Source organism: Nerophis ophidion, linkage group LG21 (genome assembly GCF_033978795.1).
Source record: "Nerophis ophidion isolate RoL-2023_Sa linkage group LG21, RoL_Noph_v1.0, whole genome shotgun sequence".
Classification (NCBI taxonomy): Eukaryota; Metazoa; Chordata; class Actinopteri; order Syngnathiformes; family Syngnathidae; genus Nerophis; species Nerophis ophidion.
The window spans coordinates 5179467-5196174 of NC_084631.1; the positions used below are offsets into that span (position 1 = coordinate 5179467).

At 40.0% G+C, this 16708-nt stretch overlaps 2 protein-coding genes across 7 annotated transcripts in view; one reads left to right on the forward strand and one right to left on the reverse strand.

Moving 5' to 3' along the window:
- The window catches only part of ciarta (circadian associated repressor of transcription a), a 243471-nt gene that overhangs the window by 110627 nt on the left and 116136 nt on the right, over positions 1–16708 (reverse strand). The window lies entirely within an intron of this gene.
- The window catches only part of ca14 (carbonic anhydrase XIV), a 67836-nt gene that overhangs the window by 41729 nt on the left and 9399 nt on the right, over positions 1–16708 (forward strand). For 2 of the 6 annotated variants that reach the window (XM_061881657.1, XM_061881658.1), the window contains exons 9-10: positions 6431–6454; positions 11622–11706. In XM_061881657.1, coding sequence (XP_061737641.1) covers positions 6431–6454; positions 11622–11706 — 109 coding nt within the window. Of the gene's footprint in view, positions 1–6430; positions 6455–11621; positions 11707–11775; positions 11818–16708 lie in introns of all 6 variants that reach the window. The other 4 variants (XM_061881655.1, XM_061881660.1, XM_061881656.1 and 1 more) reach the window with 4 other exon arrangements.

A 16708-nucleotide genomic window follows, 5' to 3' on the forward strand; every position in this document is an offset into this window, starting at 1 on the left:
AACATCGGGGTGAGGTTGAAATTCCCACAAAAACCGCATCTGTGTGGACTAGAGATGCGCGGATAGGCAATTATATCATCCGCATCCGCATCACCAAAGTCGTCATCCACCCGCCGTCCACCCGAACCAACTATTTATCAGGACCGTACCCACCTGCTGGATTACATCAGAGGTTGTCCGCCTTTACCACTCACAGAGCTATTTAAACCTGTTTCACAGAGTAACGAAGACAATTGGAGCCGCTAACGTTCCCGCGACTATCCAATTGCGTTCATCCTGGGTACAAGAATATGGGCGTGCTGTGAAGCCATTGCCTTAGACACCTTCGACAACATGTACGAACCAATTGTTGGTTCCGCAACATGTTGTGTGCAGCTTCCGCGATTACGCGTTCAAGATTGAAAGGCATACTGGGTGACACAGAGTACACTGATGGTTGTGATATAAACAACTTTAACACTTACTAATATGCGCCACGCTGTGAAGCCACACCCAACAAGATTGACAAACACATTTCGGGAGAACATCCTCACAGGAACACAACATAAGCGCAACACAACAAATACCCAGAATCCTTTGCATCCATGACGTGTCCTCAATATATTTTACTGTGAGGATGTTCTTAATTGGTGTGGCTTCACAGCGTGGTGCATATTACTAAGAGTGTTAAAATTGTTTATATCACAACCATTAGCGTACTCTGTGTCACCCAGTATGCCTTGCAGTCGTGTGCGTGTTGCCGTGGAAACCACACACAACATGTTACTGGACTGACAAGCAGATAGTACATGTTGTAGAAGGCGACAAAGTCAATGGCTTCATAGCACGCCCTAATACTTATTATCTGGGTGACTACCGGCAGTCATTCAGGAGAATATTAGCGTCCCCTATTGTCTTCTTCGCTTTGTGACACGGGTCTTAAATGGCTCTTTGAATGGCAAAGGATACTGATCACAGAACCATGTATATCAATTATTGCCGGATGGTTCAACCGCCACCCGCCCGAATCTAATTAAAATCTATTTTTTCGTCATGTCAACCCCCCGACCCGCGGACTCCGCGGATGAGACCGCAAACCGCGCATCTCTAGTGTGGACTATTTAAGCATGGGTACCGAATCCGGTTGACCGAATACCGCCGGTCGTACACGGTTTAACGCAAATTAATTCACGTTACCTGGATTGCGGGTGACGTTACGCCCGGTTGCTCTTTGGCGATCACTCCCGCAGCACTAGGAGCGAACTCAGCCAAACTGCCTTGAGGTAACGACGTAATTTTAAAGGGGAACATTATCACAATTTTAAAAGGGGTAAAAACAATAACAATCAGTTCCTAGTGGCTTGTTGTATTTTCTGAAGATTTTTTCAAAATTTTACCGGTCCCGGAATATCCCTAAATAAAGCTTTAAAGTGCCTTATTTTCGCTATCTTCGAAACCACTATCCATTTCCCTGTGACGTCACACAGTGCTGCCAATACAAACAACATGGCGGTTACCACAGCAAGATATAGCGACATTAGCTCGGATTCAGACTCGGATTTCCGCGGCTTAAGCGATTCAACAGATTACGCATGTATTGAAACAGATGGTCGGAGTATGGAGGCAGATAGCGAAAACTAAATTGAAGCTATTGAGCGAATAGCTATTGACGCTATTCGGCCATAGCGTGGGTGTACCTAATGAAGTGGCCCATAGCATGGCTGCCTTATTAGCATCGCCGGTAAAATGTGCGAACCAAACGATCAGGACTTTCGCATCTTGTGACACTGGAGCAACTTAAATCCGTCGATTGGTAAGTGTTTGTTTCGCATTAAATGTGGGTATCTAGTTTCAAATGTACATACAACTAGCGTAAATAGCATGTTAGCATCGATTAGCATAGCATGTTAGCATCGATTAGCTGGCAGTCATGCCGCGACCAAATATGTCTGATTAGCACATAAGTCAACAACATCAACAAAACTCACCTTTGTGATTTCGTTGACTTAATGGTTGCAAATGCATCTGCAGGTTATCCATACATCTCTGTGCCATGTCTGTCTTAGCATCGCCGGTCAAATGTGAAGACACTCTGGTACATTCAATGGGGGTCTGGCGGCAGATTTCTTGCCAGTGGTGCAACTTGAATCCCTCCCTGTTAGTGTTGTTACACCCTCCGACAACACACCCACGAGGCATGATGTCTCCAAGGTTCCAAAAACAGTCGAAAAAACGGAAAATAACAGAGCTGAGACCCGGTGTTTGTAATGTGAAAATCAATATGGCGGGTGTGTTACATCGGTGACGTCATCGCTAAAAGACCGATAAACAGAAAGGCGTTTAATTTGCCAAAATTCACCCATTTAGAGTTCGGAAATCGGTTAAAAATACATGGTCTTTTTTCTGCAACATCAAGGTATATATTGACGCTTCCATAGGTCTGCTGATAATGTTCCCCTTTAAACGTCAACAAAGAACTTGACTCAAAAATCGCTACGACGCAAGTGAAATAAGGCTGTACTTTTCCGAAAATGCGCTAGCTTGACGCTTATAAACATTGGCTTTTCCTATTGACATGCTACCGATTAGCATTAGCGATTTTACATGGCGATTTTAACACAAATTTGTTTATGAAAACTACGACTGAAATGCACGCTACAATCAAACAGCTGGTGCGAACGGAGTACAATACTTACAGTATTAACACTTTTTGGGGCGCAAGAAAAGACCAGAAACAGCAAAGACTGAACTTACTTGCCAACACACCGTAAACGTTACACTACTGCCATCTAATGTTTTCCTACTGCACTGGAAAATGAGACTTAGAAATTAGATAATAAAGCAATATTTAATAACTGGACAGCAGTTATCATCATCAGCTCATTTTTTAAATATTGCAATTAAAAATGAGATTTTATTATCAAAAACAATGGATATTCATCGACACACACAAAAGTACCAACAATTGGTATCGTTGAGTACCGGTATCGATTCCTAAGTACTAAGAAAACACACACACACACACACACACACACACACACACACACACACACACACACACACACACACACACACACACACACACACACACACACACACACACACACTTGTATTTCAGAACTTCTTGAGACCTGAGAAAAAATGCCTACCTCTTTAGGACCAGCCTTTCTAGATATAAAAAGATTTTTGTATACAACATTAATAATATACACAAACTATGCAAATATAAAAAAGCTTGTTGTGAAAAATGAGTTTGAATTTGACAAGAAAAAGGTCCCAATTTCACGAGAAGAACTTTAAATATTGTCAGTATTATAATAAAAGTCTTAATTTTACTCAACGCAAGTCAAAATTTTACAAGAAAAACTGAACATTTGTGCAATATTATGATAACAGTTGGAATTTTACTCAACAGTCGCAATGTTACGAGAAAAGCTTTGTAAAAGGAGTCGGAATTTTACTCGACAAAACTCACAATTGTATAAGAAAACATTACAATTTTGGCAATATTATAATAATACTAATCTGAATTTTACTTGGCAAAATTATGACCAAAGTCATGATTTTACTCCAAAAATGTCTCTGTTTTACAAGAGCAACAAAAAAAAATTGGCAATATTATGATAAGTCAGAATTTTATATGACAAATGTCACCATTTTGCATTAAAAAGTACTAATTTTATACAAAAAAGTACAAATTTTACATAAAAGTACTCATTTTACATAAAAAAGTAATAACTTTACGAGAAATATTGCAATATTACAGCAACAGAAAGAGTATGTGAAATTGTTCCCAATTTTATAAGAAAAAAGTCAACACATTTTGAGAAAAATTCTGTTTTTAGTGAATATTTTTTCTATTTAGTAAGACAGTAATAAATAATCTTTATTATTTACTTAAAGTTACTACAGTATGTCTCTATATACATATTGATTTTATTTAAAAAATAAAAAAAATCGCCAAAGGGAGTGCATTCAAATTTCATACACACACTTGTTATTTCATATGTTGGCCAGAGGGGGAGCACTTCAAATTTTTACACACACTTGTTATTTCATATGTTGGCTAAAGGGGGAGTACTTCAAATTTCTACACACACTTGTTATTTCATATGTTGACCAGAGGGGGAACACTTTTAAAACCGACAGGTGGCAACTTGTCCAGGGTGTGCCCCGCCTTCCGCCCGATTGTAGTTGAGATAGGCACCAGCGCCCCCCGCAACCCCAAAGGGAATAAGCGGTAGAAAATGGATGGACACAGTCAATTTGAAAAATCCCTCCTTTTTGGGACCACCCTAATTTTGATAGAAGTCACCACCAGGGGGTGCAATTGAGACATTCTCTATTAGATGCAATGGTTTTCCGTACTGGTACCATGACTTATGTCCTGACTTGTTCACCGGCCCTTATATGGACGGTACTTTTCCTTGTTGATATCAGTGTTTGCATTTGATAGGGCTGGGCGATAAAACGATATCAGTATATAAATTGAAATAGACATGTAATCGATATCAATACAAAAAAATGCGTAAAACAAATGGTTTTTTTTTCTTCGTGGGTCGGGGAAAAGTTGCGAAACAAGGTCGGTTGCATGACAAAGGCACTGGCTGTCTGGTAACCGAGCAACGCAGGAAGTGATCACTTTATGACCATTTTTGGGATGTTATTAAACAGTAGCGTCCTGTGGTCTGTAAATGAAGCAAGGCACTTGTCCTGGCCAAGACGCTCACCCTTTAGAGCACAGCTGTAACAGAAAATAGTTCTTCTCAGGTGTCTCCATGATTACATTTTCACACTTTCTACTATTTTGTTACATTTTGTTAAATATTCTTTATCTGTTCACCTTCATTTTAAGAAGTTATAAAGTGTTCAGTGTGATTTTACCATTTTTTTTGTACATTGAGTGTTTTTCATGCTTGTGTTGGCATTTCCTTTACTTTCTGCCTTGATAGCAGCGGGGATTATAATCAGAGGAAGGTAACATTTTTATTTTCATATCAAACATACATGTTTGAAACAAATTTTTTTTTACATTTTATATATTTTTCTACATAGGTCACAAAAATATCAATAAGACTGTTTTCAGCCATATCCCCCAGCCCTAAGTCATAAGATACAATTTGATGGCATTGTTAGTAAAATAATAAAATGATAAAATAGTCGACTTATTTTGCCGAAATTGTTATGATCCGCTGCCCGGATCATATTTTGATTTAGATTTGTGTGTCTTTTTGTGTTTTCTGTTTGTTTTGGACTCATTCGGTTCCTGTGTGTGCACTTCTCAGTTGGTTTCCATGGTTACTTATTATTTTCACCTGCCGCTTATATTCCTGCCGCATACCTGTTTGTCATCATTGAGATTATTATTTGAGCCTGCCTTTGCCAGTCGGTCTTGCTTCTTTGTTTTGCGTCACGCGACTGCCACGTAAATTAATCTCGTCTCCTAGCCTCTGATAGTCGTCTAAGTCAGTGCTAAGTGTTAGCCTTAGCTTCCGGTCCGTTCGGCACGCCATTCTTTCGTTTGTTTCTATCTGTTTTGTACCAGTGTTATTTTTTCCATTAAATCAAGCCGTTACCTGCAAGTCCTGTCCTTTGCATCCCTGGGTGAACAAAATCCCGCATCATCTTGCGACCCGACCGTGACAGAAATTGGGGGTTAAATCACCCAAAATTAATCCCGAACGCGGCCACTGCTGCTGCTCACTGCTCCCCTCACTTCCCAGGGGTGACGGGTCAAATGCAGAAAATAATTTCACTACACCTAGTGTGTGTGACAATCATTGGTACTTTTTTTTATGTCAAACGACGCAGGATTGCACGTTGTCTCTTGTCTCTGCACCCTGGGGTGGAGCCAACGATCGCAATGCTTTAGGGTTCAAAAGCATTTCTCGGCTGCTAACGTATGACGTCTTTACATTTTGAAAATTTGGAATGGAGTCAGAATCATAATACAGAAAAAAATGGCAACCTGTAATATGATCAGGTTGGAATTAGCTATTTTAATAACTACAAAAGTGAATAATAGGGGATATAAAAAGTCTGGACACCCCTCTGTTGTCGACCAAAGCTAACAATTAGCGCAATCCAGCAGGGGGTCATAAAAGCGGAATGTGGGAATGCTGAGGATTTGGCGGTAGCTTTGTGAGCAAAAAGGAGTCAAACGTAAAGAGTGGTTGCAAAAGCAGAGCGAGAAGAGCAGTGTTTGTTTGCAAGCTGATTAGAGAAAAACCCCAAAGCCAAACAGGGACTCCATTGTTTCCTCATCTGACAAAACAGGAGAGGGGAAGGGGGGCCGTGAAAAGAGGGAGGCAGAAATGTAGACGAAGACAAAAGGAGAAAGAATTTGTGCAAAGTGCTGATTGTAGTGAATGATTGAAGTGGAAGGTCTGATACATCAGCAGTGCTGTCTCCTGATATCATCTCATGTCCAATCATTCATACTTTGTTGCAGAGTCAGGGAAGGAGCTCTCGTCTGGTGAGTCCCACGTCATTGTTTTATTTTGGTCTAAGACTAATTGCACCTTAATGCTTTTTGTTAGTGATCCTGTCTGAAAAGTCTGGCAAGCACCCCCAACAAATTGCACAAAAAGAAATCTAATAAAAACTGAAAATTTAAATTGTTTCTCCATTAGAAAAAAATATATATATATATGTTATATATATATATGATATACACACACACACACACATATATATATATATATATATATATATATATATATATATATACATACATACACACACATAAATACACACATATACACTTTCATATATACAGATACATATATACACACATCAATCAATCAATCAATCAATCTTATAATGCCCTAAATCACAAGTGTCTCAAAAGACTGCACAAGCCATAACGATATCCTCGGCACACACACGCACACACACGTATACATATACTTATATATATATAAATATGTATGTATACTTATATTATATATATATATATATCTATCTATATATATATATATATATATACGCACACATAAACACGTGCACACACATTAACATCTATATATACACACACATATACATATGTATGAATACACACATACATACATATACACAAATATATATATGTACAGTATATACACACACACTATATATATATATATATAAAATATCTCTCTCTCTCTCCCTATACATATATATATATATTACATATACACACACACACTATATATATATATATAAATTATATATGTATATATAAATTATGTATACATATTAACATTAACATCTATATATACACACATACATATAAATACATATACACACATATACATACATACATATACATGCATATATACATATGTATAAATACACACATACATACATATACACATATATATTTATGTATATACACACACACTATATATATATATCTCTATATAAATTATATATGTATTTATAAATTATATATATATATGTATATATTAACATCTATATATACACACATACATATAAATACATATATACACACATATATACATACATACATACATACATACATATACATGCATATATAAATATGTATAAATACACTGATACATACATATAAACAAATATATATATATGTATATATATGTTGTACACACACTATATATATTTATATATATAAAAAAAAAATATATATATCTATATATATATATCTATATATACAGTATCTATATACAGTAAATATCTCTCTCTCTCTCTCTCTATATATATATATACCCACATATGTATAAATACATACATACATACATATACACAAATATATATATGTATATACACACACATTATATATATATATATATATATATATACTCACATGCATATAAATGCATATATACACACATATATACATACATACATATACACAAATATATATATATATGTTGTACACACACACACTATATATTTATATAAAAAATATATCTCTCTCTCTATATATATACAGTATCTATATAAATCTCTCTCTCTCTCTCTCTCTCTCTCTCTCTCTCTCTATATATATATATACACACACATGTATAAATACACACATACATACATATACACAAATATATATATGTATATACACACACATTATATATATATATATATAGTTCTCTATATAAATTATATATATATATTATATATATATATATATATTTTTTTTATATATATATTAACATTAACATCTATATATACTCACATACATATAAATGCATATATACACACATACATACATACATACATATACACGCATATATACATATGTATAAATACACACATACATACATATACACAAATATATATATGTATATACACACACATTATATATATATATATAGTTCTCTATATAAATTATATATATATATTATATATATATATATATATATATATTTTTTTTTATATATATTAACATTAACATCTATATATACTCACATACATATAAATGCATATATACACACATATATACATACATACATATACACGCATATATACATATGTATAAATACACACATACATACATATACACAAATATATATATATATGTTGTACACACACACACTATATATTTATATAAAAAAATATCTCTCTATATATATATACAGTATCTATATAAATCTCTCTCTCTCTATATGTATATATATATATACACATATGTATAAATACACACATACATACATATACACAAATATATATATATACATATATATATATATATATATATATATATTATAAATATTTTCAATCTTGTCCCATTCACTTGTGCTATGTTTGTGTTGCAAAAACATTGTGTTTTTGGAGAAAGATTTTGACAAGGTGGGCGGTTGCTGGTTATGGATAACAACATGTTAATAACGTCAAAAGTGATGACATCACCAGTTACAAAATGTATTGTAACTTTAAAAATCTTAACGGCACAAAGGAAAAATATTTACAGCACAAATGAATGTCAGTGTAATTGTAATATTTCCCTCATTAAGGGGGGGCCAAAGTCAAAGTCAGCTTGTATGGTCAAACAAAACCCACCTTCCCAAATTGTTCATTCATTTTTGAATTCTTACAACTTTCACATTCCTCAACCGAGCAAACAAAATTTCTAAATCTGGTCCCCCCCCAAAAAAACATTTCTCTACCCCAGGGGTCGGCAACCCAAAATGTTGAAAGAGCCATATTGGACCAAAAATACAAAAACAAATCTGTCTGGAGCCGCAAAAAATTAAAAGCCATATTACATACAGATAGTCTTTAATGAGATATAAATTGAACTAGGAGGACTTAAATGAAACTAAATGAGCTCAAATATATCTACAAATGAGGCATAATGATGCAATATGTACATACAGCTAGCCTAGATAGCATGTTAGCATCGATTAGCTTGCAGTCATGCAGTGACCAAATATGTCGGATTAGTACTCCACACAAGTCAATAACATCAACAAAACTCACTTTAGTGCATTCACGCTCAACGTTAAAAGTTCGGTGGGCAAAATGAGACAGAAAAACAAGTGGCATAAAACATGTCCTAGAACATGGGTGTCAAACTCTGGCCCGTGGGCCAAATCTGGCGCGCCGTGTAATTTAATTTGGCCCTTGAGGCAATATCAATTTAGCATTAGAGCTGGCCCGCCGGTGTAACACCGCATTCACCGCTAATACTCATACTTGCCAACCCTCCTAATTTTCTTGGTAGACTCCCGAAGTTCAGTGCCCCTCCCGAAAATCTCCCGGGGCAACCATTCTCCCGGATTTTTACCTGGACAACTATATTGGGGGCGTGCATTTAAGGCACTGCCTTTAGCGTTCTTTACCACCTGTCGTCACGTCCGCTTTTCCTCCATACTAACAGCATGTCACATAATATTTGTGGCTTTTACACACACACACGCGCGCGCAAGTGAATGCAAGGCATACTTGGTCAACAGCCATACAGGTCACACTGAGGGTGGCCGTATAAAGAACTTTAGCACTGTTACAAATATGCGCCACACTGTGAACCCACACCAAACAAGAATGACAAACACATTTCGGGTGAACATCTGCACCGTAACACAACAGAACAAATACCCAGAAACCCTTGCAGCACTAACTACTTCCAGCAAACTGAGCAATAATTAACGTTTTATTCATGCCTTTTCTCTTTTTACTTCAAGGCTTGAATGTTTGGTTCATTCATTATTGTTATTTTATTTTCAAATTTATTATTAGCCTTTGGAAAAAAATTGCTATTTACCTCAGAAGATTGCAAATAGAAAAAAAGGTATAACATTTTTATTTAAATTTTATTTGATATGGTATGCCATTGATATTTTTTTAATTATTATTATTTGAAACTGGATTTTGCATGTCACTAAAGTTAAATAAGCCTTGATTGTTCAATATTTAATGCAAAACTTGTTTGGGTCCCTATTAAAAGGTTAATTTGTTCAACCTTGGCCCGCGGCTTTGTTCCGTTTAAAATGTTGGCCCACTCTGTATTTGAGTTTGACACCCCTGTCCTAGAAAGTCAGAGAAAGTAGTACATGTAAACAAGCCACGGTGAGTTCAAGGACCGCCAAAATTAGTCAATCAATCAATCAATCAATGTTTACTTATATAGCCCTAAATCACTAGTGTCTCAAAGGGCTGCACAAACCACTACCACATCCTCGGTAGGCCCACATAAGGGCAAGGAAAACTCACACCCAGTGGGACGTCGGTGACAATGATGACTATGAGAACCTTGGAGAGGAGGAAAGCAATGGATGTCGAGCGGGTCTAACATGATACTGTGAAAGTTCAATCCATAATGGATCCAACACAGTCGCGAGAGTCCAGTCCAAAGCGGATCCAACACAGCAGCGAGAGTCCTGTTCACAGCGGAGCCAGCAGGAAACCATCCCAAGCGGAGGCGGATCAGCATCGCAGAGATGTCCCCAGCCGATACACAGGCAAGCAGTACATGGCCACCGGATCGGACCGGACCCCCTCCACAAGGGAGAGTGGGACATAGAAGAAAAAGAAAAGAAACGGCAGATCAACTGGTCTAAAAAGGGAGTCTATTTAAAGGCTAGAGTATACAAATGAGTTTTAAGGTGAGACTTAAATGCTTCTACTGAGGTGGCATCTCGAACTGTTACCGGGAGGGCATTCCAGAGTACTGGAGCCCGAACGGAAAACGCTCTATAGCCCGCAGACTTTTTTTGGGCTTTGGGAATCACTAATAAGCCGGAGTCCTTTGAAGGCAGATTTCTTGCCGGGACATATGGTACAATACAATCGGCAAGATAGGATGGAGCTAGACCGTGTAGTATTTTATACGTAAGTCGTATACGTATATACGACTTATATATATATCTTTATACGTATATATATTTTATACGTAGTCGGACAAAGAAGCATGTTTAATGTAAAAAGTGTGCTTTATAGCAATTAGGGAGGTTTGTGTCATGTTTGTCCTCCTACAGAAACCACATTAAAACAAAAAAACGTATGGTTTTCACCTCATTTTTTTCCATTTTTCATACATTTTTGAAAAAGCTCCAGACAGCCACTAGGGCGGCGCTAAAGAGCCGCAGGCTGCCGACCCCTACTCTCCCCATTCAACTTTGACAGTTACGTAATTTGACATTTCCAGTGTGCCTTCTCCAATTAGTGATGAGTTTTTTTTTTGCCCACAGGTGAGGTGACGGCTATTGTTATAGGAGTGATGTGTGGCTGCGTGGGCCTGGCGGTCATCGTTCGATTCCTGGTCAAGACCATACGGTAAGTCTCAGCGCCGTCTTTGAACGACCGCTATTCCTGCTGCTTTAACTCTCCTGTCTCCTTTGGCAGATTTTTTTCTTTCCTCCGCCACGAAAGAGCTGCGGTAAACAGGTGGCGCTAAAACCCTTGCACTAATTTGATCCCCGCTCAGTTGTTTGGATGGACAGATGTCTTTCAGCGCTATCCTAGGATCAGTTAGCACCAACAAAATCCTGTTAGCCTTTGCTTGCACATTTGCCCCAAAGTGCCCTCGGTCCGCACTTTGGACACCACTGGGTCACCATTGATGTCAAATATTTGCAGAAAACACCAGACTTGTCCAGGGTGTACCCCGCCTTCCGCCCGATTGTAGCTGAGATAGGCGCCAGCGCCCCCCGCGACCCCAAAAGGGAATAAGTGGTAGAAAATGGATGGGATGGATCAGTTTGCTCACACAAAATACCGCTCTTTGCTCACATTTGTCATTGCCATCAGGATATATTTGCACGTGCAAACCAGCGAGGTGCACCAAAAGACCCAAATGAGTCAGTTTTTCTTCCCGTCACTCACACACAAATTGGTTGCTCGCAAGTTAATCAAGAGAGGGCTGATCCGAAAAACAATATACAACAAAAAATAAATATGACCCTAATTTCAGCGAAGCAGGGCGTGCCAGGTCCGGCTGCGAGATCAGCGACAGGTGCGTAGATGGCCCAGCTGGGCCTGGTTATCTAATCACCTGTCGCTCTGTTAAAAAGGTAGTAGCCGGGAGGAGAGAGTTGTTGGAGCTGGAGCAAGAGCGCGAGCGAGAGACCAACAGACTGAAAAGTAATTGGAGAAACGATAAACTTATTTTTCAATAATGTTCTCCCATACCTTTTCAGCAGTAATCTGTCGGTCTCTCGCTCGCGCTCTTGCTCCAGCTCCAACCACTCTCTCCTCCCGGCTGCTGCCTTTTAACAGAGCGACAGGTGATTAGATAACCAGGCCCATGTGGGCCATCTACCCACCTGTCGCTGATCTCGAAGCCGGTCCCGGCACACCCCGCCTCGCTGCAGGTCCGCAGGCCACGCCTCCCTCCACAGTTAGCCTACTATCAAAATGACTATGTGTCGCGGGCTGACGCAAATCGTCGAAATGTAATATTTATACAAATTGGTTGCTAGCTAGTTAATCAAGAGAGGGGTGATCCGACAAACAATATACAACAAAAAATAAATATGACCCTAATTTCATCGAAGCAGGGCGTGCCAGGTCCGGCTTCGAGATCAGCGACAGGTGCGTAGATGGCCCACCTGGGCCTGGTTATCTAATCACTTGTCGCTCTGTTAAAAAGGTAGTAGCCGGGAGGTGAGAGTTGTTGGAGCTGGAGCAAGAGCGCGAGCGAGAGACCAACAGACTACTGCTGAAAAGTAATTGGAGAAACGATAAACTGATTTTTCAATAATGTTCTCCAATTGCTTTTCAGCAGTAATCTGTCGGTCTCTCGCTCGCGCTCTTGCTCCAGCTCCAACAACTCTCTCCTCCCGGCTGCTGCCTTTTAACAGAGCGACAGGTGATTAGATAACCAGGCCCATGTGGGCCATCCACCCACCTGTCGCTGATCTCGAAGCCGGTCCCGGCACACCCCGCCTCGCTGCAGGTCCGCAGGCCACGCCTCCCTCCACAGTTAGCCTACTATCAAAATGACTATGTGTCGCGGGCTGACGCAAATCGTCGAAATGTAATATTTATACAAATTGGTTGCTAGCTAGTTAATCAAGAGAGGGGTGATCCGACAAACGATATACAACAAAAAATAAATATGACCCTAATTTCAGCGAAGCAGGGCGTGCCAGGTCCGGCTTCGAGATCAGCGACAGGTGCGTAGATGGCCCACCTGGGCCTGGTTATCTAATCACTTGTCGCTCTGTTAAAAAGGTAGTACCCGGGAGGTGAGAGTTGTTGGAGCTGGAGCAAGAGCGCGAGCGAGAGACCAACAGACTACTGCTGAAAAGTAATTGGAGAAACGATAAACTTATTTTTCAATAATGTTTTCCAATAGCTTTTCAGCAGTAATCTGTCGGTCTCTTGCTCGCGCTCTTGCTCCAGCTCCAACCACTCTCTCCTCCCGGCTGCTGGCTTTTAACAGAGCGACAGGTGATTAGATAACCAGGCCCATGTGGACCATCTACCCACCTGTCGCTGATCTCGAAGCCGCTGCAGGTCCGCAGGCCACGCCTCCCTCCACAGTTAGCCTACTATCAAAATGACTATGTGTCGCAGGCTGACGCAAATCGTCGAAATGTAATATTTATACAAATTGGTTGCTAGCTAGTTAATCAAGAGAGGGGTGATCCGACAAACAATATACAACAAAAAATAAATATGACCCTAATTTCAGCGAAGCAGGGCGTGCCAGGTCCGGCTTCGAGATCAGCGACAGGTGCGTAGATGGCCCACCTGGGCCTGGTTATCTAATCACTTGTCGCTCTGTTAAAAAGGTAATAGCCGGGAGGTGAGAGTTGTTGGAGCTGGAGCTGGAGCAAGAGCGCGAGCGAGAGACCAACAGACTACTGCTGAAAAGTAATTGGAGAAACGATAAACTTATTTTTCAATAATGTTCTCCCATACCTTTTCAGCAGTAATCTGTCGGTCTCTCGCTCGCTCTCTTGCTCCAGCTCCAACCACTCTCTCCTCGCGGCTGCTGCCTTTTAACAGAGCGACAGGTGATTAGATAACCAGGCCCATGTGGACCATCTACCCACCTGTCGCTGATCTCGAAGCCGGTCCCGGCACACCCCGCCTCGCTGCAGGTCCGCAGGCCACGCCTCCCTCCACAGTTAGCCTACTATCAAAATGACTATGTGTCGCGGGCTGACGCAAATCGTCGAAATGTAATATTTATACAAATTGGTTGCTAGCTAGTTAATCAAGAGAGGGGTGATCCGACAAACAATATACAACAAAAAATAAATATGACCCTAATTTCATCGAAGCAGGGCGTGCCAGGTACGGCTTCGAGATCAGCGACAGGTGCGTAGATGGCCCACCTGGGCCTGGTTATCTAATCACTTGTCGCTCTGTTAAAAAGGTAGTAGCCGGGAGGTGAGAGTTGTTGGAGCTGGAGCAAGAGCGCGAGCAAGAGACCAACAGACTACTGCTGAAAAGTAATTGGAGAAACGATAAACTTATTTTTCAATAATGTTCTCCAATACTTTTCAGCAGTAGTCTGTCGGTCTCTCGCTCGCTCTCTTGCTCCAGCTCCAACCACTCTCTCCTCGCGGCTGCTGCCTTTTAACAGAGCGACAGGTGATTAGATAACCAGGCCCATGTGGACCATCTACCCACCTGTCGCTGATCTCGAAGCCGGTCCCGGCACACCCCGCCTCGCTGCAGGTCCGCAGGTCACGCCTCCCTCCACAGTTAGCCTACTATCAAAATGACTATGTGTCGCAGGCTGACGCAAATCGTCGAAATTTAATATTTATACTACACATTTTCACAACAATAGTAAAACAGGTGTTTCTCAGAGGGTGAGAAATAACTCGTGGAAAATACTGGCTTATAATGGCCAAAGGCATACATGTATGGGTCCAAGTTAAAGGAAATTGCATCTTTGGGTAACGTTTGCTGTGGTCTGGAACAACATGGCACACAACTATCAGAAATGCAGCCAATATTACATAGAGATAAAGTGTCATGAAACATGGACACAAACTAGATACAAAGAGGACATAAGTAAATGATACTAATCGAGCTCAAATATGCCGACAAAATAATGATGCTATATGTACATACAGCTAGCCTAAATATCTGACCAAATATGCTTGATAAGCACGCCCAACTAGTCAATAACATCAACAAAGGTCACCTTTTGTGCATTCACGCACAGCATAAAACGTTTGGTGGACAAAATGAGAAAAAGGAGTCTTTCTGTGGCATTGTCAGGGAAATTTATACATGTTAACTATGGTTGTTTGATGTACCGGTATTAGTAAAGTAACGCGATACTAATGAATCATATTCGGTACTATACCGCCTCTAAAAACTGTTTTACGAGCAGAGGAGCATGTTCGGCAGCGCATAATCACAGAGTACTTACAAGCAGACAGAGTGTGTAGACAGAAAAGGGAGAACGGACGCATTTCGGCTTAAAAACTAACGATAAAGGTGAAGTTATAACACTGAAACACACTCAGGAAGAAGTGCTTTACGACATGGCTAGCTAGTTAGCGGCTAAGGTCCATCCACAGTCTGCAGTGTTTAAGCTAATTCTAAATCACTAATCCTCGTCTCCATGACGACAAATAAAGTGAGTTTCTTACAAGTATCATCCCTGCAGGACGAGGAATAGCTAAACATCCTTCACTACACACCGTAGCTCACCTGAATCAAAATGTAAACAAACGCCATTGGTGGATCTACACCTGACATCCACTGTAATGATACCAAGTAAAATAGCGTATCTAGATCATGGGCGTCAAACTCTGGCCCGCCGTGTAATTTAATTTGGCCCTTGAGGCAATATCAATTTAGCATTAGAGCTGGCCCGCCGGTGTTATACAGCGTCGGTGCCGCCTTAACACCGCATTCACCGCTAATACTCATACTTGCCAACCCTCCTAATTTTCCCGATAGTCCCCGAAGTTCAGTGCCCCTCCCGAAAATCTCCCGGGGCAACCATTCTCCCGAATTTATACCGATTTCCACCCGGACAACTATATTGGGGGCGTGCATTTAAGGCACTGCCTTTAGCGTTCTCTACAACCTGTCGTCACGTCCGCTTTTCCTCCATACTAACAGCGTGTCACATAATATTTGTGGCTTTTACACACACACACACACAAGTGAATGCAAGGCATACTTGGTCAACAGCCATACAGGTCACACTGAGGGTGGCCGTATAAACAACTTTAGCACTGTTACAAATATGCGCCACACTGTGAACCCACACCAAACAAGAATGACAAACACATTTCAGGTGAACATTCGCACCGTAACACAACAGAACAAATACCCAGAACCCCTTGCAGCACTAACT